Source organism: Natator depressus, chromosome 1, assembly GCF_965152275.1.
Source record: "Natator depressus isolate rNatDep1 chromosome 1, rNatDep2.hap1, whole genome shotgun sequence".
In the NCBI taxonomy this organism is placed as follows: domain Eukaryota; kingdom Metazoa; phylum Chordata; order Testudines; family Cheloniidae; genus Natator; species Natator depressus.
In genome coordinates, this window is record NC_134234.1 from 216903339 (window position 1) to 216930597 (window position 27259).

At 41.6% G+C, this 27259-nt stretch overlaps 2 protein-coding genes across 6 annotated transcripts in view; one reads left to right on the forward strand and one right to left on the reverse strand.

Annotated features, from left to right (window-relative positions):
* Window positions 1–1994: 1994 nt before the first annotated feature.
* RAD51AP1 (RAD51 associated protein 1) lies at window positions 1995–23331 on the reverse strand. Of its 4 annotated transcripts, XM_074935719.1 has the most exons (10): window positions 17013–19577; window positions 16782–16885; window positions 14644–14693; window positions 12377–12518; window positions 10425–10534; window positions 8294–8380; window positions 7509–7661; window positions 6987–7145; window positions 3882–4031; window positions 1995–2711 (listed from the first exon to the last, which is right to left on the reverse strand). In XM_074935719.1, exons 2-10 carry the CDS (start codon window positions 16853–16855, stop codon window positions 2584–2586), a joined length of 1053 nt encoding a protein of 350 aa, XP_074791820.1. In that variant the 5' UTR covers window positions 16856–16885; window positions 17013–19577; the 3' UTR covers window positions 1995–2583. The 4 variants fall into 4 exon arrangements, with proteins under 4 accessions (XP_074791820.1, XP_074791806.1, XP_074791829.1 ...); XM_074935705.1 differs by lacking the exons at window positions 16782–16885; window positions 17013–19577 and adding an exon at window positions 15608–15729; XM_074935728.1 differs by lacking the exons at window positions 16782–16885; window positions 17013–19577 and adding an exon at window positions 23247–23331 and having other exon boundaries at window positions 1996–2711.
* Window positions 23332–23553: 222 nt separating this feature from the next.
* Window positions 23554–27259, forward strand: part of FERRY3 (FERRY endosomal RAB5 effector complex subunit 3) — a 33607-nt gene continuing 29901 nt past the window's right edge. For both annotated transcript variants that reach the window (XM_074935693.1, XM_074935684.1), the window contains exons 1-4: window positions 23554–23683; window positions 25193–25387; window positions 25875–26020; window positions 26872–27053. In XM_074935693.1, the coding sequence (XP_074791794.1) occupies window positions 25210–25387; window positions 25875–26020; window positions 26872–27053 (506 nt within the window). In that variant the 5' untranslated portion in view covers window positions 23554–23683; window positions 25193–25209. The remainder of the gene's footprint in view (window positions 23684–25192; window positions 25388–25874; window positions 26021–26871; window positions 27054–27259) is intronic.

The window sequence follows — 27259 nt, forward strand, 5'->3', positions numbered from 1 at the left end:
TAACCCGGGGAACGTCTGTATCCTCATTTAATACCAGGCACTCAAGTTCACCCATTTTATTATTTAGAATTCTAGCATCCGTATACAAGCACTTATAAAATTTGTCACTTTTTAGTTGTCTGCCATTGTGATGTAATTGAATGGGATTCTTTTTCATTTGACTGTTTCTTTTCAGTTCCCACCTGTACTTGATCAACTTCTATCCTCTCATCTTTACTAGGATATAGAGAATCCTCGTTAATAGATCTTCCCATAAGGGATGTCTCTGTCTGAACCATATGCTCATCCACAACTGTTGGCTTTCCCCCAGCCCTTAGTTTAAAAGCTCATCTACAAACTTTTTATGTGCCAGCAATCTGGTTTCGTTTTGGTTTAGGTGGAGCCCATCCTTCCTGTATAGGCTCCTCCTTTCCCATAAGGTTCCTCAGTTCCTAATAACCCAAAGCCCTCCTCCCTATACCATTGTCTTATTCATGCACTGAGACCCTGCAGCTCTGCCTAACTGGCCCTACGCATGGAACTGGAAGCATTTCAGAGAATGTTATTATGGAGGTCCTGGACTTCAATCTTTGAGCTGTGTCAGTCCCAGGACATTAGAGATACAAAGTGAGTGAGGTAATATCTTTTATTGGACCAACCTCTCTTCGTGAGAGAGACATGCTTTCAAGCTTATACAGAGCTCTTCTTCAGGTCTGTGTAAGCTTGAAAGCTTGTCTCTCTTACCAACAGAAGTTGGGCCAATAAAAGATATTACTTCACCCCACCTTGTCTCTCTGTTAGGATTAGGGTCAGTGATCAGAGGTTCTTTTGTTCTGTTTTAAATAATTTTGACAGGGTTGTCAAACTATAGCAAACTGAGCTAAACACTGTGTTCTTCATTTATACCCTCACCCCCTTTGCTTTTTATGAACAAAAAAAGTATTGGTATTAATGCTAAAAACCAAACTATACAATTACTGGTATTTATGACAGAAACCAAATCATGGCACGTAGTGATTATCTGTTGTGAATGCATTTAGAGCTCAAATAAATTGCATAACTACTGAAAGGAATTATCTATCTTTCACTGAAGTTCCAGCTTTTACCTATTGTTGCCACTGGGATGATTGAGGCACACAGAGGTCAAGTGACTTGCCTAAAAAATTGAATCCATTACTTAGAACCAAGAATTCCTCTTAGTCATTCCCAGGAAACAATAAACCTCCTCGGTTTCTTAAATCCACAATAAATAATCTTTTAGTATCTTGTTTTATTTTTATAATCACATTTGTACTGAAAAAGTATAATTGTATAAAGGACTAATTACAGTTAAGTTTTATTTTACTTCAAACAGCATCATAGTTCACAAAATTATATTATTCAAATATTATTCTGAACAACTGGGCTATTTATCCCTTTAATGCCTTTCCCCCATATCCCATACTGAAGGGAATTAAGAAGTTAAAAACTATCATCTATTTGCAAATGCTTCACTGATTCATTACCTAGTCCTTTGAATTGTTACGAGGTCAAATTCATTGCTTGTGTAAACTGGCACAACCGACTTTTGTGGCAGTGTGCCTTCTTAAACAAAAACTGATTTTGGTCCATGGACTCACCATTTCTAAATTAAGGTCAGGTCCTGGTAGTTCAGTAACTACCATTCCAAAATTTTATGAAAATCTATTTATTGTACAATAAATAATCATAAAACCCTTGATTTTGCAAACATTTAAGCATATGCTTAACTTCAATGGGTTTTGGATTTGTCTCAACTAGTTCCACTGACTTCAAGGGGATAATCACATGCATAAGGTAATGCTTACATATTTGCAGGGCTGAGGCCAAAGTTTGTAAGAAATTTTCAAAATGCATAAAGTCAGTTACTATTACAAACTAGCTGTTTATAAAGTATATTTTATTTTACTTTTTTTAAAAATACAGTTTTCTAAGCAGCACATTATACATTCTTAGAAATAAAATCCACACGAATACAAATATCAATAAGTTTTAACAAAGATTTGAGAATCAACTTTTCTGGACTGGGAGGAACAATGATTTCACTTTACTAAAGGGATTCTTTAATTGGACTATGAACAGAATGAACACTAAAAACTGGGAATTCAAAACTGCAACTTTAAGGTTACATTATGAATCCATTCTATATTTTTAGATCCATAATTGATACACTGCTTTTTAGATTGTTTTTATGCAATTTAAAAATGTAATACCCCCCCGCTTTTTTTTTTTTCAAAAGAGGATAGACATCATAAGGGTACAATCTCAAATACACAATCAATTTATTTAGGCCCGATCCATCAAAGGTGCTGATCAACCTGAGGTCTCCTTGATTAAGTAATATTATTCAGCAGCCGAAGGTGCTCAGCACTTCACTGGTGGTACACGGCACCTTGAAGGATGAAGGCCCTTTATTAATAACAGACAAGCAACATTGACAGCATTTCCTCCCTCTGAATGAACTGTTTAATGAATAGTTTACTGCTCATTTGTTTTCAACCCTGTTTAAAAACAAAGAACCCCACCGCACACTCAGCTTCTTTCCATACAGTAATCCTTCAAGTGAGAGACACTTTCATAGATCATTCAACTGCTGGCAGCAGTTGGGTGCAGTGGTTTCACTCGTGCTAATCTGGACAAGCCAAGTCTGAGACCTTGAGTAGGTGATTTAACTGAAATTCCTCCCAGTGGGTTACTACTGCATCCTGAGGCAGCTGAAAGCATTTTAAAACAAAACAAGTGTCACAAATTAACAGAAAAATCATTGTCACTAACTTACAAAAAAGAGCTAATAAGTATCCTCTTCTAGAAATTGCAGAGAGGCCTGAACAATATTGCAGGAAAGCACATAAAAATCAGGTACACTGCCAGTGGGAACATATTTGACAGTTACAGCAGAAGGGGACAAAATCTGCAGGAGACTTTTAAGGCTCCCCCTACATGTAACCTCAGGGTGACACCAACACATTTCACTCTGCTACCATAATACAGCATTTCTCAAAATCTGGACTGCTGTACACTTGCTGGTGCTCTGCAGAACATTAGCAGGTCTCATGGTACTATATTCCTTCACCTTTTTATCAACTGCTTTTACAGATATCCTGTTTTTATTGACATGAAGAGGCAGGGTACATGAAAAAACAGCAGAGAACAAAGAGCCCGTAGCCCTCTAGCCTAACACTAGAGGCTGCTGCTACATAGGAGAAGAGAAACTATGAGTCTCCCCTCACTGAGTCTGCTCTGATGAAACTGTGGGCTACCACTCTGAGCCACCAGTAGGGGCAGGAGGTATAAGTGGAGGATGAATAGCCAGGGGAGCATGGAACTAGGCATTTGGCAGCATATGTAGTAGGAAAAGAGGACTTGAGAGTATGTAGACATGTGCAAGGAAAGAGAACCAAGCAGAAAGGATCCAAATGCAGAAGAAGACAATAGATGAGAAAGGTGAAAAAGATCACACTGCTGCTCCCTCTTGCTATCTTTTTCAAAAAAGACCAAACACTTATATTAAAGGCCACTACAAATACAAAAATAATAGTAGGCAAGTATTGGTGTAAGGAAGCAAATAGTGCATTGCAACAGGGATGCTGGACACCTCTTAAAAGAGGAAATGTCCACAAGACAATCCCTATATTGAGATTTGTGCCATGCTATTGGGAAAAGCTTTAGCACCCTTGTCCTATCAAAAGAAAAGATACTGAGGCACCTGGAAAGTGGACAGGTTAATTTTGTGTGGGACAATTGACTCTAGGACACAGAGGTGAGTGGGGTAGCTCATATTTTGATGAGGAGGTGCTTGTTCAGAAATACAAATACTTTAGAGAACACCTTTTTAAACACATGTAAATAGGTATATTTGTCTGCAGTTACCATATTGCATATACCTGGTGGTATCCATTTGGGCTTCTTCTTGTCTGTTGAAGGACTTGATGTGTATAAAGGTTTTCCAATAGGTTCTGGAGAACTTGATGTCTTCTTCACTGTTGACTGAGATTTTGCTTGGATTATCCGTGGAGAAGAAACTAACGGAGCCACTTTGGCAGGAAAACAAAAAAAAGCTTTAGAAAAATTGCTCTTTATTAAAGAAATCACACTGCACAAAATTACTGTGCAAATGAGGACCATTCAATTCAAAGAAATAGAGGTGGATATGTCTTAAGAATCCTGCCTTCCAATCAATGCAAGTACATTTATTTGAACACGTTATAGACTCATACTTATTTCCTGGTTTGGAAGTAGGCACTTATCTTGTTACTGGCATGGGACGTATTGTAGAACTGCATGAAGGGACAAGCTAACACAAGTCTGCCATAAACTCTACAAGAAAAAACATTTCCACACCACAACTAAAATGGTTCTGTATTATATGATTTAGCTTACACATTGTTTGAAACTAAATCACACCAGCAGGTCTGATGCATAGTTATTTAACACACATGTAAGAAATAGTTTTTTAAAAGGTTGTTGTGCTGATACAAATTGTGTTAAAGAGACACAGTGACCCTGTAACTCAAGTGTGGTAAATAAAAATCTTTAACTATGCTATTAATAACACTGAAGATCATTAAAGGCCTTGATTCCCTGTAAGCAATCCATGTGGGTGCAGGGATCCACCCAGCCAGATGTGATCATACGATAAGGACCTAAAAGTAAAATAACGTAGAAAACCTAAATTAATCATTGTTATATTTGTTTGTTGTTGTTTTTTAATGGGACACAGTCAATTGAAAAAAAATAAATCATGCTTCTGTCTGTTCATTTTTATTTTACTCGTTATACCTAAAACTCAAAATTACTCTAATTGAAAGATTAAATAATTATTTCTAGGGCTGTTGATTAATCACCGTTAACTCACAAGATTAACTCACAAAAATTAATCGCAGTTTTAATCGCACTGTTAAACAATACCAATTGAAATTTATTAAATATTGTGGATGTTTTTCTACATTTTCAAATATACTGATTTCAATTACAACACAGAATACAAAGCCTTGCATGGTGACAGGTTTCAGATGAAGTGGTCTTTAGCCCACGAAAGCTTATGCTCAAATAAATTTGTTAGTTTCTAAGGTGCCACAAGTACTCCTCGTTCTTTCTACAGAAGACAAAGTGTACAGTGCTCACTTTACATTATTATATTACAAATATCTGCAATGTAAAAATGATAAATAGTATTTTTCAATTAACCTCATACAAGTACTGTAGTACAATCTCTTTATCGTGAAAGTGCGACTTAAAAATGTAGATTTATTTTTACATAACTGCACTCAAAAATAAAACAATGTCAAACTTTAGACCCTACAAGTCCACTCAGTCCTACCTCTTCTTCAGCCAATTGCTAAGACAAACAAACAAACATTTATGTGAGATAATGCTGCCAGCTTCTCACTTTCAGGTGACATTGTAAATAAGAACAGGCGTTCGCATGGCACTTTTGTAGCCGGCATTGCAAGATATTTACATGGCACATATGCTAAACGTTTGTATGCTCCTGCATGCTTTGGCCACCATTCTGGAGGACATGCTTCCATGCTGATGACACTTGCTAAAAAAATAATGTGTTAATTAAATTTGTGAACTCCTGGCGGAGAATTGTATGTCTCCTGCTCTGTGTTTTAACCGCATACTGCCATATATTTCATGTTATGGCAGTCTCAGATGATGACCCAGCATGTTGTTCATTTTAAGAATACTTTCAATACAGATTTGAAAAAATGCAAAGAAGGTACTAATGTGAGATTTCTAAAGATAGCTACAGCACTCGACCCAAGGTTTAAGAATCTGAAGTGCCTTCCAAAATCTGAAAGGGACGAGGTGTGGAGCATGCTTCCAGAAGTCTTAAAAGAGCAACACTCCAATGCAGAAACTACAGAACCCGAACCATTAAAAAAGAAAATCAACCTTCTGCTGGTGGCATCTGACTCAGATGATGAAAATGAACATGCGTTGGTCTGCACTACTGTGGATCGCTATTGAGCAGAGCCCATCATCAGCACGGATATGTCCTTGGGAATGGTGGTTGAAGCATGAAGGGACATATGAATCTTTAGTGCATCTGGCATGTAAATATCTTGCAATGCCAGCTACAATAGTGCCATGTGAACACCTGTTCTCACTTTCAAGTGACACTGTAAACAAGAAGCGGGCAGCATTGTCTCCTGCACATGTAAACAAACTTGTTTGTCTGAGCAATTGGCTGAACAAGAAGTAGGACTGAGTGGACTTGTAGGCTCTATAGTTTGACATTGTTGTATTTTTGAATGCAGTTATTTTTTTGTGTGCATAATTCTACATTTGTAAGTTCAACTTTCTTGATAAAGAGACTGTACTACAGTACTTTATGAGGTGAATTGAAAAATACTATTTTTTATTTTTACAGTGCAAATATTTATAATAAAAAATAAATATAAAGTGAGCACTGTACACTTTGTATTCTATGTTGAAATTGAAATCAATATATTTGAAAATATGGAAAACATCCAAAAATATTTAAATAAATAGTATTCTATTATTGTTTAACAGCATGATTAATCGTGATTAATTTCTTTAATTGCTTGACAGCCCTAATTATTTCTCATTTTTTATGTTGTCCATTTGACAGCAGTTTGTGTACAGTTTCATTATTACCCCAGATAGTCAGTGTGTCAGTCAATTTCCCCTATTTCTCTAAGTATTTCACACCATACAGGACAGACTTTTTTTTTTTTAAATTAGGAAAAAATGATTGTAAAACCACAAAAATCAGCAGGCTGACTGAAGTACAGGGAGAGTACCTGAAACTTCTTTTCACTCACTTTTTGAAAATGACTCTGCTTTGAAATGCAAACAGGTCAGTGTGCGCTAGGGAACTTTTAGTACATGGTAGCAGGGTTCAGAGGGACAGTTAGCATGCGGCACAACTGCATGTTGTAGATTCACCCCCTAGTTCATATTCACAAACTGTCTGTCTAAACAAGTCCTGTATTTTTTGGTGATTACATCAAGCTTACATGTACCATTAATTCTGGATTTGGGGGGTTTCTTTTCTTTTTCTGTTTGGACCTTTAACTTAATTTCTTTCCTTTTATTTTCTTTAGTTTTCTTCTTTTTTGCAGCAAAATCTTCATCATCTTCCTCACTGAAATCTGAACCACCCTCTGATTCCTCATCTAAAACAGAAGAAAAAAATATATGAGGTTTGACATCTCTTTAGTAGGAGTGCAATTTATTGTTGCCACCTGGTTTTCTAAGCACATTCTGAACAAAAGGAAACCATGTTTGGAGTCCTAGGCTGAAGGTCGAATAAGGAATAGTAAGCTCAACTGACCAGGTCAAAAATTTAGCCTTTAGCTTCGATCTCTTGAAATGCATTCAGGACACATAGCTAATAACAAATTGTAGTATTTCAACGAGGAACAAAGGTATATAAAGCTGAAAACAGTAAACATTTTACTGAAAATATTCTTCTCTCAGGATAATCAGACATATTCAAAACATACCCAATAGGAAAAGTATAATAGTAGAAAACTTACCAGACACAAAGTCTGGCTCATAGTTATCAGCATGGTCTCCCTCATCACTGTCATCTGTCAGTAACTTCTGCTGTGACACAGCTTTAGATGCTGCTCTTCTTTGCCTATAACCACCTGTGGGGATGTCATTGTCATCTGTGACCTGATCGGGGCCTGCAAGATAAACATTGGTCTTATTAACACTAGTTAATAAAGGAACTGGTTGCATGATTAATAGTAAGTACTAAGTGTTTTGCTGGACTGGAACCTTAGTTTCCAGTACTGATTCTGAGTATTTCTGAAGATCTTTATCCAAGTGCACAGCATCTGAGCTTCTTCAAATGTCTGTAATTCTCATTTTATTTTATCTTTTTAAAAACTGCTCTGAGTCCTTTTTGCAGGTAAAAGTTGCCAATGCTATTCTGGAATCAAGGTGTTAAGAGTGAAGACTCAAGTAGTTGAGAGTACTTAGATCTTCCAAGGAGATAAGCAGTACCTTAGAATATTTGTGTGTGCACATGCATGCATGTGGTTTGTTCAGTTTTCACTTCTTGATGATAAATTGATGGTTTAAAAAGATTATTTGGAAATCTGAACTCAATTCCTACCAATTTTAAGACAGGAGTCAAATTTAGATCTAAACAGATTGAATATACCTTTCAGACCAAAGCATATCTACGCAATAAAAATCACTTTTATTCTTTTTTCTCCAATAGTTTTTGCCTTCACTTCCCTAAAAAGAAATGTTTCAGGAACACTGCTTACACATATGTTTACATATACAGACAGACACAAAAATAACTTACCTAAGAGACCACTGTCTGCACTGCAGTTGGAGAGGATGGAACTGCTGTCTACATTTTCTAATTCAATAGCTTCACATTTTTTAATGTCTATATTTAAAAAAAATGCATAAAATAGTTTGAAAATTAGCACTATAAAGACTCAGGATATCAAGAAATGAAAACAATTTAGCCCAAACAAGTTAAACTCTAGCAGATTCCAGATAAAATTATTTTTAGTAGATAATGATATTATTTTTCGTCACAGAAAAGCTGCAATGTAATACAGGTTTCAGAGTAACAGCCGTGTTAGTCTGTATTTGCAAAAAGAAAAGGAGTACTTGTGGCACCTTAGAGACTAACCAATTTATTTGAGCATGAGCTTTCGTGAGCTACAGCTCACTTCATCGGATGCATACTGTGGAAACTGCAGAAGACATTATATACACAGAGACCATGAAACAATACCTCCTCCCACCCCACTCTCCTGCTGGTAATAGCTTATCTAAAGTGATCATCAAGTTGGGCCATTTCCAGCACAAATCCAGGTTTTCTCACCCTCCGCCCCCCCACACACAAACTCACTCTCCTGCTGGTAATAGCCCATCCAAAGTGACCACTCTCTTCACAATGTGTAGGATAATCAAGGTGGGCCATTTCCTGCACAAATTCAGGTTCTCTCACCCCCTCATCCCCCTCCAAAAACCACACACACAAACTCACTCTCCTGCTGGTAATAGCAGGAGAGTGAGTTTGTGTGTGTGGTTTTTGGAGGGGGATGAGGGGGTGAGAGAACCTGAATTTGTGCAGGAAATGGCCCACCTTGATTATCATACACATTGTGAAGAGAGTGGTCACTTTGGATGGGCTATTACCAGCAGGAGAGTGAGTTTGTGTGTGGGGGGGCGGAGGGTGAGAAAACCTGGATTTGTGCTGGAAATGGCCCAACTTGATGATCACTTTAGATAAGCTATTACCAGCAGGAGAGTGGGGTGGGAGGAGGTATTGTTTCATGGTCTCTGTGTATATAATGTCTTCTGCAGTTTCCACAGTATGCATCCGATGAAGTGAGCTGTAGCTCACGAAAGCTCATGCTCAAATAAATTGGTTAGTCTCTAAGGTGCCACAAGTACTCCTTTTCTTTTTGCAATGTAATATATTAACCTTGACCAGAATTACAGTTGCCACACTGTGATGGGCTGAAATAATTTGTGATTTTCTTTGTTCTTTATAATAAATTGAATTGCATTATATCTATTTCACTATAAGGAAACAAGGTGTAGACAGTATAGTACAGTGTTAAGAGGAAGATGTTAATATGGAGCATAAATGCACTTAAAACACTTTTCTCACACTTTTTTTCCCCCCATTTTAACTATGTTATTCTCCCTCCACACATTTTGGAAGCCAAGCAAATGCATTTAATGTTTAGTAATATTTCTCTGTAATTACAGATCTACATTCCAGTAAAAGCTGGGACAAAAAGAAGCTATTATTGTGGAAAATCCACAAATTTTGAGTATTGATACAGATTTTACTGTACACTCCAAAGACTAAATTTGCAATTGTAAAATTAAGTCTCTAATACATCTGCTTGCAAAGATTACCATCTTTTGTTAGGCATGGACAGTGTACTCAGTAATATACATGCACCATTAAAACAACTTCTGCCCCACATTCTTCTAAAGTCTAAATCTGTAGATTTTGAGGACTACGAGACTGAAATGGTTGAAGTCATCCGCATGGGCCCAGTTCAATTCTCATTGAAGTTAATGGAAATTTTTCCACTGACATCAATGGTGAGTTGCATCAGATCCTATGAGAGAAAGTTCATATTGTTCTTGGAAAGTTTAATCAACCCAAGAGCTTTATATTTAGGATAGTCAAAGACTGAAGCTTAATCTACATTATACACAAGTAATTATAGTAGGTTTTTTCAAAATTGCATAGCACTACTTAGCACTAGCACAATTTTGTATGATAAACCTCATCCCATCAACGAATAAAAAGAAATGTTCAAGTCTCTCAATTAATCTATTAAAAGAAAGGATACAATACCAGCACAGTTATAAAGCAACTACAAAGGATGCTAAATACAATCAAGGAATAGTTTAAAATGGGAGAAGTTGAAATGCATTTTAATTGTAAAGATAACCTTGTTCTTGTGAATCTTGCATTTCAAGGATGTCTCCAGATGGTTCTTTCACTGACAAGGCTAACGCAACTTCTAAATCTCTCTGGTAAAGTTTGTCATCTAAGGCTATCCTGAAACAAGTAAAAAACGTTATAGGAATTTTTTTCCAATAAATCTGGTGAATATTATTTTCGCGAACTGAAGCAATGCAAAGCTACTTCTGAGCAGCTACTCATTAATGTAATTATAAATCAGCATCTATGCAGGAAATAATAAAAAATGTTACAATACATAATCTGTAATTTACTGCATAACAAATGAGCAGAGGTTTGTAAAATTCAGATGATATAACAGAAGTACTTCACACTTACCAATATAGAATGCTTTATGTCTTCAAAGTGTTGTACATACATTAATTATCAGTAACAGACTGGAAAAATCTATTTCATTTGTAGAAAATATCCCACTGGCATGGAATGCCACATAAAATATTTTCTACCAAAAAAGTTGTTTAAAATAAGTATAATTAAGTTTTATTTGACTTTTAAGATCTACTTCTGAATTTCTGTCAAATATGAGCTGAACTTTTGTTGAAGCCCTAAGTTCATTTGTTTGAACCTTTCACTGCACTGCACCTTTAAGTGGGGGGAGGCGCTTGCCGGGGAGAGGGAATAGCACTGGGGGGTGGAGTGGGGTGAGGCTCAGAAGCTGCTGCAAAAGGGGGAGTAAGCCAGTGAGGCGACACTGATTCATCCCCAGGGACCGGAAGGGCTGGGGAATTCAAAAGGGAAAAGCCCGGCAGAGAAAGCCGCTTTTCCCTGGACTAGGTGGAGCAGCACCTGCCCTCCCTCCCTCGAGGTGGCAAAATACCAGGTTTGGTCAGAACCTGCTGTGGGCATAGCTACTCCTGTCTAGGAGGGCTGGAAAGGAATTTTTCCCTCACCACCCAACTGGCCTAGGTGGAGTGGGGATTTTTTTTTTTTTTTGCCTTCCCTTCACGACCAGATTAGCCTAGGTGGAGTGGGGGTTTTTCACCTTCCCCCACAGCAAGTTCAGGGAGGGTTTTGTTATTGTGAGGAGGGAAAAGTGTTAGACTATTATGTCACAACTCATTATGTAAATGTGGGGCAGATGTCGAGCGCAGGTACTCCATAGGGAAGGGACAGAGTGACAGACAAATGGCTTGGTAAAGGACTTAAAAAGGAGCTGTTGGTTAAAGGAGCAGAATGGGTGATGAAGGGTGTTTGGGGCTCCTATGACTGGTACGGCAGGGAGCAAACCCCCTTTTCCTATAGCCCACCTTAACCCTCGTTCGGAGTGGGTGGGGAGGGAGGATGATAAATTCCTAGCAATGGGTTGTCTAGGGGACCTGGATGGAAAAAGTGGGGGCTGACGGAAGCCCCCCAGTAGATATTGAATGAACATGGAGCTACCTGCACTGTACACTTTTATCTGCCAGGCAGTCCCAGGCATCTAATAATGAAATTGCGGCCTGATTAAAACCATGTCAAGTGTCTCCTGTTCCGTTTGTATACTACGCCTATGGACCATAGAGTGTTTTCATGTGCTATACTGATGGGTTCCCTACAACTACCTAGATTAGGTTAGCCACAAATTTACCTAATTTAGGCCCCAAACCTGCATTGGACCTATGTAGGCAGATCTCTGCACCAGTGTAGAGCCCTGTTGAAATCCACATTGCTTCATGTCAGCAAAAAGGTCCACCGAGTCATAAATGATTGAAGAATTGAGGTGCAGGCACTCTTGTCATTAGACATTATTAGATTATCCTTCACTCATTAATGGGCAAAAGAATTTGATAATAAATCTCAGACTAATATGTTAGAACTTTATTTGTAGTTATTTAAACTACACTCTAGAAAAGTGTAAAACTCTAGGAAAACTAAGTAATTGAAGTGCTGAGATGAAGCTTTTCTATTGCACACAAATAACTACACTTCATTACCTCTCACCTTTTACTAGGTGTTTTCTTTGGCACTGTAGTCACCTCCTTGTGTGGCCTTTTCTGCTTCTCCTTTTTCTCCCTATTTGTCTCTGTAGGTACTACTCTAGATTTTTTGTTTAAAGGTGCAGGTACACAGGCGAAGTCTTCATCTGTTTATAAAAACATGCGCAAGTTAGAAATAGTTTTGCCCATACAGTGCAAGTTTCTCCAACCACCACGAAAAAGGTCTCTGTCCTCGGAAAACTTATTTAAACACAAATATAAAATATTCTAAAACGTTCATGTTCTTATGGCCCTCATCTGAAACTATAAAACCGATTTTCAGTCTCATAATCAGAAGACAAATAGATGTAGCTGTAATGAGCTCTGGGATACTCTGGAACAAAAGATACTAGCTAAACGTAGATCGTAATCATAGTGAGACCTGATCCTACTATTTCTAACATAATTTTCAAGATATAGATATTCAAGTTAATTAATTATCAACATGGGGATAAAGTTTCAATCTCAAATATGTTCTCAGAGTTCTCATTCACTTGAGATTCAAGTTCTTCTGATAATTGAATACCATTCAATACACACCATTCTTATAGTTCTTGGTCTTTTGGAACCTTTTCCTTTTAATGATTCCCATTCTTAACAAAGATCTCTCCCCTTTCATTACATTGCCTCTTTACAAAGTATATATCTTTAGTCCTCCAAGGCCCAAACTGGAAACAAAGACTGAAAATCAGGGATATCAGACTAAAAGCAATCCAAGAACTTTAAAATTTTGTCTTTAGCACATATAACTATGAAGCAAAAAAACTGCCATAAAAATAAGTGATAATATCAAGTTTGAATGGGATGGAGGTGAATGCTGTATAATGAGATTTACTCAGCTAGTAGACAAAAAAAAAGTCTTCCTGTCTGGTTTATAAAATATGTTGTCTATCAATGTTTCCCTGGACTCACATTGTTATACTGCACAAACCATACACCCTCAGAGGTGTTCCACTGTAACAAAGAAAACCTTTAATCTCTATGCAGCAAGGATACATCAAAAGATAACAGATCAAATTCTGTCCTTGAATACAAGCATGAAACTCCTACTGTAGCCAATGGGAAATGTTCACTCACATTCAACGACAGAGCTAAATGCTTTCTGCTAAAGGTTGGCATGCTTATGCAGTAGATCAATCTTTAAAACTAATCTATCAGCCAGAAGAATGGTACATGTAATATAAGGTGTTGAGGGTCAAAGTGAAAAACAAGGGAAATGGGAACAGTTCTCAGTGCTCTCAAAATGATGCAGAAACCCTTCCTGCAAGAACATTAAACATTCAGAGAAAACAACCACTTAAGATGCATCTGCTGGAATAAGAAAAATTAATTAACAAGACTTTTTTGAAAATGTAAAAGAATGTCTCCCTCAGTTTCAGAACCTATATATCAAGTATCAGCTAAAGAAAATTTCTATACCAAATGTAAACACCTGAAAATAGGACAATGAAAAGGATTTTGCTGCCCCCTGTGGAGGGCGGACCCCCTGCACACAGTTTCCTCTACCTCAGGCAAAACGGAAAGTTTATTTCTTTGTGACACCATCCCCTCTTGCTGCCGCCAGAGCCCAAGGAAACTCCACAATGGGGCCAGTGATCAGTGCAGAGGAAAAGAGTGGAAAATGGGTGAACTAGGTAAGGAGGATACATGGCACACCACATTGTTCCCCTCCCAGACCGCCAGAGATTCCTAAGGAACATTTAAAAACCCTAGAGCTGTATCTTCTATTTCACAGGAGGTGGACTGCTATGTATTGAAGCCGGACCAACACAGACATAGAGCTTCAACAGAGAGGCATGAGACCTCTGCACAGATGGCCCTAGATTCCTGTAGATCACTGTCATTTACAGAAAGCCCTGTGGCCTGTTCCACAGAAGGACATGGAATAGGTCACCATCCCTCTGGAAAAATGGCAGAGAAATCTCTGCGAGAAGAACCTAGCAAAGCTCTCCTGCCCCAAGTCTCCTCCTACAATATGTTTTTCCTGCAGGAGGGGGCTGAACTAACCCAATATTATGAACAGGTCAGCAGTGTAAATATCACTGCTATTGTGTAATATCCTTATAACATGTATTGTATTCTAACAGGGCCTGAATTTGATTCCACTAAAGCCAATAAGACGTTTTTCACTGAATTCAACAGAAGGATAGGGCCCATATTCTACCAACATTTTATACAAAGCCATTGCAGAACTTAACTCTTTTTGGTGTGGATAATAGTAGGACCACTTACCATCATTTTCAAAATCCCCAAACTGTGAATAATCAACAATTTTCTTATTCCTGTGACAAAACAACACACATTATTAGTCACTCAATACGAGAATCATTATTTGTTAATTTTAGTTTCTCAGCATTGTACTAATTCCCCTTTTCAAATCAGCCTCTATTCATATATATAGTTAGTCATTGCTATCATATAAACTGTAAGCTCAATTCAACACGCGTTAGTGTCCAGCTATTCAAGTGTTTTGGAAATAAATGGCTTTTTGTTGCTGAGTTAATTTATTTCTTCTATGTACACAATTTATCTAAATAATTATTTCCTTCTAAAAAAAATTAATCTTATAAATTACGTTATTGTCTTGTATAGTTATTTGAGATGTGTTTTCCAGGGTACTTTTAGATTTTGTTTCCTAGACTAAATTGTAAGATCATCGTATAAATATTACCATATGCAAGACTGCATCATCAAAACTTTCAACACATTACTTAGGCCCTTGATCCTGCAACAAGTTACATGCCAGTCGACCCAAGCCCACGTGGAGATCTGTTGACTTCAATAGGATCTCTGATAAGCACAGGGATCTGCCTGCCTGCACAGAGCTCAGCAGGATTGGGGCCTAAAATCTGATTGTGACATTCTATACCGGGAGGGAGCGTGCTGTAACCTCCATATTCCTCATTTTCATATAATCGTGATCTTACGTATAAAGCTTGCCTTGCAAGGTATCAGGGGAAAGGTTATGATCTGCAAAACTCATTTATCTATCCATATATGTGTATCATTAATGCATACGAAGTTATGACAATTGTGTAGTGTTGTTTTCACTAAAACATGATGTAAGTTGGGGGCATCAGCCAGATATTAGCTCCCCAGAGGCAACAGCAAGGAAAGTAACCAACGCCCGGGCGGGGTGTCAAAGAACCCATCAACAGCCATTGTCCAACAAGGGAGCCACAATGGAATGACTCACCTGCATGAGGCCACACCAGGGGAACTGCTCAACTTTGCTTGGAGAAACTCAATAATGCTCACCTGACTCTGAAGTGGGGAGAGGGGCAAAGAGAGAGGAAAGGACATGATAAAAGGAAGAGATGTTTGCCACGCTCTTCCTCTCTCTTCCACCTACACCTACAGACACCACACCAAGCGACTGAAGCGCTGATCAAAGGGGAGAGCCTGGCTGAAGAGCAACCAGCCAGCCTGTGGTGAGAAGCATCTAAGTTTGTAAGGACGCTGAAAGTGTTAAGATCATCTTAGAATGAGTTTTGCTTTTATTTCATTTGACCAAATATGACTTGTTATGCTTTGACTTATAATCACTTAAAATCTATCTTTATAGTTAATAAATATTTGTTTATTCTACCTGAAGCAGTGCGTTTGGTTTGAAGTGTGTCAGAGGCTCCCCTTGGGATAACAAGCCTAGTGCATATCAATTTCTTCGTTAAATTGACAAACTCATATAAGCTTGCAGTGTCCAGCAGGCATAACTGGACACTGCAAGACGGAGGTTCCTAGGGTTGTGTCTGGGACCGGAGATATTGGCTAGTGTCATTCGCTTGCAAGTAGCTGGGAGCAGCTTACATGCCCGAGGCTGTGCGTGAACAGCCCAGGAGTGGAGGTTCTCACAGCAGAGCACGGTAAGATCACCAGTCCAGATAACTCCAGAAGGGAACATCATACTGATCCACAGTATATTTATTCACTAGTGACTCAAACCTAAAGATGCTGAGCACATTCAACTTCATTATGAGTGAGGACTTAGAAATAATAGGTATTTAGGAGAGCAATGTTAGAAATATAGACAAAAAACAACAATACAAGAAAATGCATCTGGAAAAAAATAATCAGGAACACAGATATTCAATGAAAGGGAAACACTGAGCCTACAATGACTTCTGCACAGGTACGTGGATCTGCCCATGCAGAGCTCATTGTAGGATTATAGCTTGGAAGAATAAACCATTGTCAAAAATGGGATCTTTATGGTCACTTTCTCAACAGAGATCGAAAACTGTTTGCCCACAGGTGTAGATGGGACAAACTGTTTTCAACATTTGTTATAGGAAGTGTTATAGACACATTCTGGAATAAGCTGTCTAAAACATGTTATGCAGCAGGTGTGGTTATTCCCAGTCTACACACACCTCAGGGAAGCCACTGTCTTCAACTGCTGGTATGAAGAAGTCAGAGAGGACCTTCTGTTAACTTTTGCCATCATCGATTAATTCTTTTGTGTCGATGTAACCTACTGTGAAAAGAGAACGATGGGCGATAGTGGAGAACAACTCTGATATGAAACTGAAATGATTACAGTGTTTAAAAAAGCTGGTATTACAAAGACGCAAGATGGGAAAGCACAGTCCCTCTCTGTATACCTTTTGTAAGGGCACAGTCATAATACTGTGTTCATCACCATCATGTTCCTATTACGCCTCTGGTGTTTAAGGTGGTGACGAAGCTCCTCCACTCCTGTCTGTTTCTGACAAGTCTTTCAATGGTTCCCCAACTGTGCCCCAGGTTTTTCAGCTCGGCTTCCACAAGCTCTTTGCCATGTTGTTTTTGGGCGGCCTCGTTTTCATTTGCCTTCAGGTGTCCATCCTATTGCTACTCTGTGGTTAGAATCAGTTTCTATCTGAAGCACATGACCGATCCATCTCCAACGCCTCCTGGCAATGATGGTGCTCAGATCCTCTTGGTTGCACTGTGTCAACAGATCTTGGTTTGAGATTGTTCTGAGCCCAAAGATATGGAGGATTTTTCTGAGGCAGGTTGAATGGAATAAAGACAGTTTGGACATGTCATACTTTCTCATTCTCCAGCATTCTGTACTATAAAGTAGTGTTGAAAGTACGCAGCTGATAAATCTTGAGTTTGGTTTTATTGTTGCATTTTGATGATTTCCAGACTGTATTTAAGCTCCTGAAGGTGTTCCTGGCTTTATTGATTTTGTTCCGAATGTCCTGGCTTGTTCCACCGTCTTGGCTGATGGTGCTGCCCAAGTATGTGAATGTTTCTATTTTGGTGAGAACATAATCCCCTATCCGTACTGGTGATGGTGAGGCAATATTAAAGGTCATGGTATCTGTCTTATTGCGATTGATTTTCAGTCCAATTTGCTGGCTGAATGCATTGAGTTGAGTTGTTTCTTCTTGAATATGGTGTTGGGTATGTGATAGGAGAGCGACATCATCTGCGAAGTCCAGGTCTTCAAGGGATGGGAAGAGTGTCCATTTAATGCCTCTTGGAATGTCTACTGTTGTACGCTGCATTACTCAGTCGATGGCAATGTTGAAGAGGATTGCAAACATGACACATGCCGATGTACTGCTGTTTTCACTTCCAAACTGAGCTTACTGTGATCAGTACAACCTCAAATGTCTGTATATCATGAGCTTTGATGCTAGAGTGTTGCAGGTCTTATAAGTCCTTCCCCCTCCAAGATAGGGAAATAAGTAACAGCAAACAAGTTTGGATAAATGTATGATTATATGTACTGTTGCTGTAGCTGTATTATCAGAGATAAGCTCGCCTCTAAGAAACATAAGCTGCTCCAATAAAAGATATTACCTCACCCACCTTATCTTTTGCACATAGGCAGTTACTTGCAACTGTATGGCACCCACCACCAAAGTGGGTGGAGAACTGTACATAGCTTAGATGCATACTTGCCTAACATCAAGCTTTTAGGAGGGCTTCTCAGGCCTGGTCTACGCTACGCAGGTTGACGCAAGACAGGTTACATCAACCTAGCTGTGGAAGAGTGTACATAAATTTCACTCCCACAGATGTAACTGCCCCACTACGCCAAATTAGACCTTGTGTACACTACACAGTTTTGTTGACAAAAGTTAGCTTCTGTCAGCAAAACAGTGGAGGTATACACACTGAAATGTTCTTCCCCCCAATGTAACTCCCCTACTCTGACAAATAAAACCACCTCGACGAGAGGCACAGAGCTTTTTGTGACTTAGTTAGAGCGACTCAATGTCAGTGTAGACACTGAACCTGCTTATGCTGTCCTAATTGGCCTCCAAGAGGTGTCCCACAATGCCCATCACGACCACTCTGGTCAAGTTTTAACTCTGCTGCCCTGCAGGAACACAGGCATGCATCCTTCCCCCGTTTGAAAGCCTGGGAATTTTTGAAATTCCTCTTCCTCTTTGCTCAGCATGGACTGTTCACACAGCATCTTCCCAGCTGACCATGCTGGGTTTCCGCAACAGAGGTGCTCCCGCCTGGGGTACACCAGAGCCGTTGGATCTGTTTGGAGAGGAGGCTGTGCAGTCACAGCTTCGCTGAAGTTGTAGGAACTTTGATATCTACAGATAGATTGCTCATGGCATGCAGAAGGGACACAAAAGGGACAAGCAGCAGTGTGATGCTAAGATCAAGGAGTTAAGGCAGGCATACGAGAAGGCAAGGGAGGCAAACGGTCGCTCTGGTGTAGCACTGAAGACACGCCACTTCTACCAGGAGCTGGATGCCATCCTCAGCAGCAACCCCACCTCCACTGCCAAGAGCTCCACGGATACTTTGGGGGACTGGAGGCAGCAGCCAGCAGAGTCAAGCCCGAGGACAAAGTGGTAGATGAGGAAGTGGAGTTGGAGGAGGATGTGGGACATGTGACAAAGTCGTCTGGTGGCATGGCAAGTCAGGACCTATTTTTGACTCCAGAGGGGTTTAGCCAGTTCCAGCACTATGGCTCTGGTGCTCATGAAGCAGGAGATGCATGCTCTGGTAAGCACACATTTTGCTTTGATACTGCACATAGATGTGAGACTGAGGTCTCATTTACTTTGTTATATGGTAGAGGAGGGATAAGAGATAGAAATTACCAACAGAGCCTGAGCAGCTAAGCAGTGGGGGCCTGGCAGAAAAGTTTGTTAATGTCCTGGAAATCCTGCATAGAGATCTCTAGGAAGCTTTCATGTAGGTACTCTGCAATCCTCTGCCAACGATTCTTTGGCAGAGCTGCCTTGTTTCCCCCCGCCATGGGAAACTTTGCCATACCAATGGGCAATTATTTCTGTAGGGACCAAAGTGGCACACAGGGAAGCAGCATAGGGACCCGGCCTGAAGCCGTACGCATGCAGGAAGTGCACCGTTGCATCCGGAGTTACCTTCAGGAGTGAGATATCGGATTTGATTACCCCAGCCTGTGGAAAAGGGTAACAATATTCAGAATAGTCTCTCTGGGTACGTATAGTAACCGTCTTCACAAACTACCCAGAATCTTTGTCCATTCTTGCCCATTCCCTCTTCCTAACATCTTCCCCTCTCCCCCACTCCACCCCTGCTGAACTCACCCTATTTTGGGCTCTTGTCAAGCTGTGTGCTAGCTAAGACACAGTGAGAAAGAGGTATATGTGACTTTTATGATTCACAGCTGTCAGTGAACTCACAATACTGTCTCTATTCTTTATTTCCTTGGCTTCTGCAAATGTGCCATTGAGGACCATCTCCCACACCCCGGTGGAGCACCTCTGTCAGATAAGGAGGCGAACCAGGAGTAGTAAGGAGAATATGTTTTGCAAAGTGCTGCAGTCAACACATACAGCAGATAGCAAAACAGAAGCGTGGAGGGAGACAGTTAATGAAAAATGTAGGCTGGACAGCCTGGAAAGGAGACTGGGGCAGGAGCAGATGATAGATGAAAATGAGCAGATGATAAAGCTATTGGAGGGCCACAGAGAGATGCCCAAGTCCCTCATAGTGCTGCAGTCTGAGCATATCCATGCATGACTCCTCCTACAGCTAATACAGAATGCTGTTCCATGCCCTCCCCCAAACTCCCACAACACATTCTTCGCATGTTCCCATTCCATCGCAGTACCCCTTGCACTCCACCCCTAGAGACTACTTTCATGATGAAAGCTGGAGTTACACACAGCTCTGAGAGCCTTAATGGAGAGACTGTTCCTCACTGCCATGTTCCCTGATTGCAAAAAAAATATGTTTTATCCTTTAAAGTATAGTCTTCAAAACAAAATGAGTCTTTGTGTCATGCACCCAGTAGATGTTGCTAAAATTCAAATACAGTGGCTATAAACAGAGGAACATTTGCTCACTACAATTAAAGCCCAGGAAGCAAGCCTTACAGGAGTCATTCAAGGTATCACAGAAACACACATTACTGGGGCTCATTGTCTTAATGCTCCTTCAAAGCCTTCCTGATTCGAATAGCCCCCTACTGAGCCCCTCTAATTGACCTGGTATCTCGCTAATCAAAATCAGCAGCCAGCCAATTTATCTTAGCGCTCCATCCCTGGGGAAACTTTTCCCCCAACGCTTCACAAATGTTATGCAGAAGACAGCAGGCTGCTATGACCATCAGAATATTGTCCTCATTGAGGTCTACCCTGCCAAAGGCACAGTCAACGGTCATTCGGCCCCTGCTGAGCCTGTTGTTGAAAAGCTCCTTGCTGCTGGCTAGGTTCCCAGTGTAAGACTTCATGAGCCATGGGAGCAGGAGGTAGGTGTGGTCTCCCAGGATCACTATGGGCATTTGCACATCCTCCATTGGAATCTTCTGGTTGGGAAAGAAAGTTCCTGCATGCAGCTTTCTATACAGTCCAGCATTCCTAAAGATGCGTGCATCATGAACCTTCCCTGACCAATTTACATTGATATCAGTGAAACGGCCCCAGTGTTCCACCAGTGCCTGCAAGACCATGGAGACGTAGCACTTTCGGTTGTTATACTCCGTTACAAGATGGTCTGGGGCCAAACTTGGGATGTGCGTGCCATCTATTGCCCCACTGCAGTTAAGGAATCCCACTGCTGCGAAGCCATCAAGTATTTCCTGCACATCACCCAGAGTCACAGTCCTTCGTTGCAGGAGGCGACTGATGGCCCTGCACACTTACATCACCACAACCCTCAGGGTGGACTTTCCAACTTCAAACTGATTCACAACTGACTGGAAGCAGTCTGGAGTTGCTGGCTTCCACACAGCAATCTCCACTTGCTTTTCCACTGTGAAGGCAGCTCTCATTCTGGTGTCTTTGCACCACAAGGTAGGGGCAAGCTCCGCACACAGTTCCAAGAAGGTGGCTTTGCACATCCAAAAGTTCTGCAGCCACTGCTTGTCATCCCAGACATGCATCATGATGCGATCCCACCACTCAGTGCTTGTTACTTGAGGCAATAGTCAATAGTGTGCAGCTACTCCATGATTACCAGGTACAATCTTGAATTGTTTCTTTCCACTGCACACAGCAGGGCAGGCACCACAGAGTCACCTTCTGTTTCCCAGCTCATGAAATACTGCAGGACCAGGTGCTTTGGGTTCATAATACTTATCACCAGACTGATCAGCAGTTCAGGATGGTTTCAGGCAGAGATGGCAAGTGCAGTTTACAGAGGCTATTAAAAAACAGCACGAAATGAAGTCAGAAGCCCATGGAATGATCGGAGAGAAAGAACTACATCATGGGATGGTGAGCACAACCCCATGATTAAGGCTAAAATTTTGTCACAGATATTTTTAGTAAAAGTCAGGGACAGGTCATAGGTTTCTGTGAATTTTTGTTTATTGCCCGTGACGTGTCCCTGACTTTTACTAAAAATATCCCTAAACAAATGAAGAGGGAGAGGATGGTCCGGCACCCACAACTGCTGGGGCTCCGGGGGTTCCCCCATCGCCAGGGGCAGCTGCAGGGGGTCCCCTCGCCACCCAGGGGTTGAAGTGGAAAGGGCAGGGACAAGGAATGACAGTTCCAGCTCCAGCCCCGCTGCCCTGTGGCTGAAGTGGAAAATGTCACAGAGGTCTCTGGAAGTTGCGGATTCCACGACCTCTGCCACACAAACATAACCTTACCCATGATGTGCTGTGACCCATTCCCAGACATGCCAGCGGCAGAGAGCGGCAAATTGCACAGGGAGATCGCTACGGACAATGCAACGCTCTCCGTCCAGGCAAGAGCACCGACTGGCGAACGTGCTCTGCCGACACGAAGAGCGGCTGTACAGATGGGCGCAACTGATGTAATTAAAGCGGCTTATGATCAACACCGTAACTTAAGTCAACTTAACCCTGTAGCGTAAACATGGCCTGAGCAACCCCATTTCCCCCAGTGGCGCAGAGTCTCAGCCGCTGTAAGGTCAGCAACCCTTGCGCCAACGGCTACCAGCTTTGAGGAGCCACCCCACAATGCCCCGCGCGGCCAGGACACTCCACCCAATGGCGCCTGGGGAGGCCCCCGCACCACCTACGCAGTCCGCAGGCGCGCGCGCGCACCCACACACGATGTACCAGCAGGGCCGGGCGCAAGCGGACACCAGTGAGCTAGACACGGCGTCAGACTATCAACCCCCCCCCAGCGGTGCCCCCTGGGCCTGGCCACAGGCGCGGGAAGCGACCACGCCGCCAAGGCAGGACCAAGGGCTACGCTAGCGGGGGATCCAGAGAACTGTTACCCCCCGTCCACGGCGCTGAAGTGCCCCCGGGAGTCCGAGCCACCCCCGCGCTAACAGGGGGTGACCGAGAATCAGGCTGCGCCCCGGCGGCTTGGTCACAAGCGATCCCGGTGTAACGGTCCGCGCCTGGACAGCGCCCCCCTGGCCCGTGTGGGCGGGCGGGCGGGCGCCGGGGCGGGGGGGCCACCCACCTCCTGACCGGCCTCTCCATCGCGGCGGGGCGGCGCCGGCTCCCCAGCCGCCGGGCGGGCCGCTCCTCTCCCCGCGCGCGCGCCCGCTCGCGCCGCCCCGGCACATTCGTCACCTGCACAAAAAAGGAGGCGGGGCCGGGGCGGGGAGGAGGAGGCGAATCTGCGGCGCCGGATCCGAAGGAGCCGCCGGGAGCAGCAGCGCCGCGCCGCCCCGCCCCGCCCCGCCCCACCCCCGCCAGCTGCTCCGCCCCCGCCGGCTGGGGCTCAGGTGAGGGAGGGGCTGCCCCTCCCCCCCGTCACTAGCGCCGCCCTGGGCAGGGAGCCCAGCACCGCCGGCCCGGCTCGGCTCGGTTGCCGGCGCGGGGCCAGGCCCGCGACCGGGCTCCCCCGCCCCCTCCTAGCGGGGCCTGGCGCGAGTGGCTGAAACAGCGGGCGGGGTAAGGAGCCGGGAGCGTCGGGTGTTTCCGCGGGGCCGGCGGGCGGAGGCTCTGCCCGGCGCCGGGGCCGCCTCATCCCCGAGCCCCAACGCCCCGAGCCGCGCGCCCCACGCCCCGAGTGCGGGCAGCGCCGGGCTTGGGGCTCTCGCGCGTGGGTCGTGCTGGCCCGTGGGGACAGAAACCCGTGGCTCTAATTCAGCCTTCCCAGCGCTGCCGGTCGGGGAAGGAGCGTTGTGGTCATTGAGTCTGATCCCCAATTTAACCTAGGGAACCGTGTGTCAGAGGAGGCTGAAACCTCAGACATCATCACCTCCTTCCTTCATTTGTGCAGTGGTGCCCTAGAGAGCTTTTCTCCACCCTATCTTACCCCGACCCTCAAAAATCCCAGGGTCCAGCTTCCCACGGATAGTAGGATGGTGCCCTGCGGGTGACAAGCCTCTTTTAATGCAGCCAGAGAAGTTCTATCTGCACCAGGTCCCCTCTGCTCACATAAGCACCGGGGACATTGTCGTCCCCTCCACCCTGTTTCATTAATGTATGTGGTTATAAAAAGTGTTTACTTTTTGCACTTCACCAAGTTTGGATGATGAAAATAAACTAGCCAGTTTCACTTTCTGTTCTCTTGGACTAGTACAATGCTGTAAGGTTTGAGTTGCAAACCTTGCCAGGGACCGTTTAAATACAAACAAACTTCTAAGTTGTGGTGTTTTTAAATTCATGCAAACATTCATTTTAGGTTTTGTAACTTAGGTCTTGTTAAAATTGTTCTATTACTTTTGTGTAAACTCCTCAGAACAACATTTTTTATTCTAAAATTTACACTTACCCCCGAATATTCCCTCCCTGTTTTAATATATCTGCATTAAGAGGAAGTGAAAACCTAATTAACATGTATGCTCTCTTTGGGCCTGAACCTACAAATGCATACTATTGGACGCAGTGTTTGACTTCAGCAAGACTAATTATGGTAATGTGCACTACCCCATAGCATGCTTGAGTTTGGGGGCCTAAGCCAAGTTTTTCAGAAATGGGTGCTAAATCCATATTTAGTCATTAAAATCAGTGGAAGCTTCCAGGTGCCCAGCACTTTTGAAAATCAAGCAACTTATTTAAGTACCTAATTGTGATTTTTAGGAGTCTTAGGGCAAGTCTGCACTATGGCACTACATCAGCTGTAGCGCATCTGGTTAAGATACACTATGCTGATGGGAGAGCGCTCTCCAGTTGGTATAATTACTCCACCTTGGCGAGAAGCAGAAGCTACGTCGCTCACTGGGGGGGCTTTTTCACACCCCTGAGCAATGTAAGTTATATCAACGTAGGCTATAATGTAGACCTGCTCTCAATGTATTTTTTAAAAAAATTAATTTAAAAAAAAAATTGGCTATTATGTCCACTTCCCTGAATATTTTAATTATTGCCAGAATCACGTTTTGTGTTTCTTTTTGTTCACATTTGGAATATGTGAATATCTAAATGATACAACATGCTGTTTTGCTTATTATGCAGAAAACCAACAAAAGAAGATGAAGGCCAATAAAGGAAAAATGTACACTAGAGAAAGAGAGTTTTTGTATAACTTCAATGCTGGAAATCAGCACTTAGTGCTTACAGTGCCTATCAAATTTCCTGTGCAAGAAAATGCCAGTCATTTGCATGGACGTCTAATGCTCCTGCACAATTTACCATCCTTCATAGAAAATGGTGAGAATTGGGTTTGTAAATGATCAGTGTCATATGTATTAATGACAGGTTTCAGAGTAGCAGCCGTGTTAGTCTGTATCCGCAAAAAGAAAAGGAGTACTTGTGGCACCTTAGAGACTAACAAATTTATTTGAGCATAAGCTTTCGTGAGCTACAGCTCGATGAAGTGAGCTGTAGCTCACAAAAGCTTATGCTCAAATAAATTTGTTAGTCTCTAAGGTGCCAAAGTACTCCTTTTCTTTGTGTGTTAATGTGCTGTGACAGACTAAGCAAAAGAGTATTATTTGTAAAAGATTTTAAAAGGAATTTTTAATAATATTTAGCTGTTTTTATGGTTTGACTGCATATTAATATACGAGGAAGGAGTGTGGTCAAGTAAACTTAGCAGTTTTAAAGTACATGTCCATGCAGTTGTTAGAAATTTCCTTTATTTTAACTATTCATAGTAAACTCTGATTGATAACACATTCTTTTCTTATTACAATAGACTTAAAGCAATCTCTTAGTCAGTTCATAGAAGGAGAATCCATAAAAGATTATGATAAAGAAGCAGAGGCGGCCCTGGAAGCTGTGAAATCAGGAGACGTGGATATGCACCAGCTGGCAAATGCTTGGGCTAAAGCTTATTCAGAGGTGAGACGCAAAAAGAAAAGGAGTACTTGTGGCACCTTAGAGACTAACAAATTTTCTGAAATATGAATTTCCAAAGGTTTGCTACGTGTGAAGTCTTTCAAAATGTATGTAGGCAGCATTAGAAATTACACTGAAATTCAGTTTTACTGATCACCCCACATGGTGATAATTTGGCTATTCAGATAAAATCTGAGGGCTCATTCTGCAAGTTCTTAATCATGTCCGTGGAACTATCCATAAAAGGACTACTTCAGTAAGAATTTGCAGAAATGAGCCCTCAGGGTAAAATGCTGCCCTTTACTCCCATTGAAGTCTGTGTAAATGGGGGCAGACTTTATCCTTGTACTTTGCCTAAGACATTTCCTATTGATGCTGATGTGTTGGTCCCTTATTTACACTGATCAGTAAGAATTTTTCTTGAAGAGATCCAATTGGAAATGATTTAACTGATTTTTTTTTAAGTGTTCTCACAGGTAGGAGATAATAAATCATTTTTATTCAAACTCCGTTTCAGGTAGAGAATGTTATGTAGGGTTATCAGGTCATCCACATTTGGAGGTTGAGCAGTCCCTGTTCTGTTATTTCCACTCTAATGTGCTGGGGGAGAGAATGTTTGTGATAGAAATGAAGGGAAAACAGAAGATGGAATGGGGAAATGGAGCAGAAAGAGAAAATTTCAAAGATAAAAGTAGATGGGGGAGAGAAGCCAAATTAGAAAAGGAAAATTTTTAAAATTTTGAACAGTGTACATTGGCACAAAAATTAACTCTGTCATTTTAAATGACTTTGGTTCTGTGTGTTTAAAAATGTCCATAGCATTCTTTAAAATATTTGACTTTATTACTTTCTAGACAACATTAGAACATGCAAGACCTGAAGAACCCAGCTGGGATGAAGATTTTGCGGATGTGTACCATGATCTGATACATTCTCCAGCTTCTGAAACTCTGTTAAACCTGGAACACAATTATTTTGTTAGTATCTCAGAATTAATAAGTGAAAGAGATGTGGAACTGAAAAAATTAAGAGAAAGGTATTTTTAAAATGTCTCATTAAACCCGATGTTTTCTATATGACTCTGTTACAAGCTCTGCAAATGAACAGTTAGCAATATAAGGCTTATTTTAGCTTTCTTTTTCCTTCTTTAAAAAGAGTACAGGTCAGTTAAAACATAAAAATGTGACTCCATGTAATATTTGTTTCAACTTTGAGTCTAATCAAAAGCTAGAAAATGTAAAA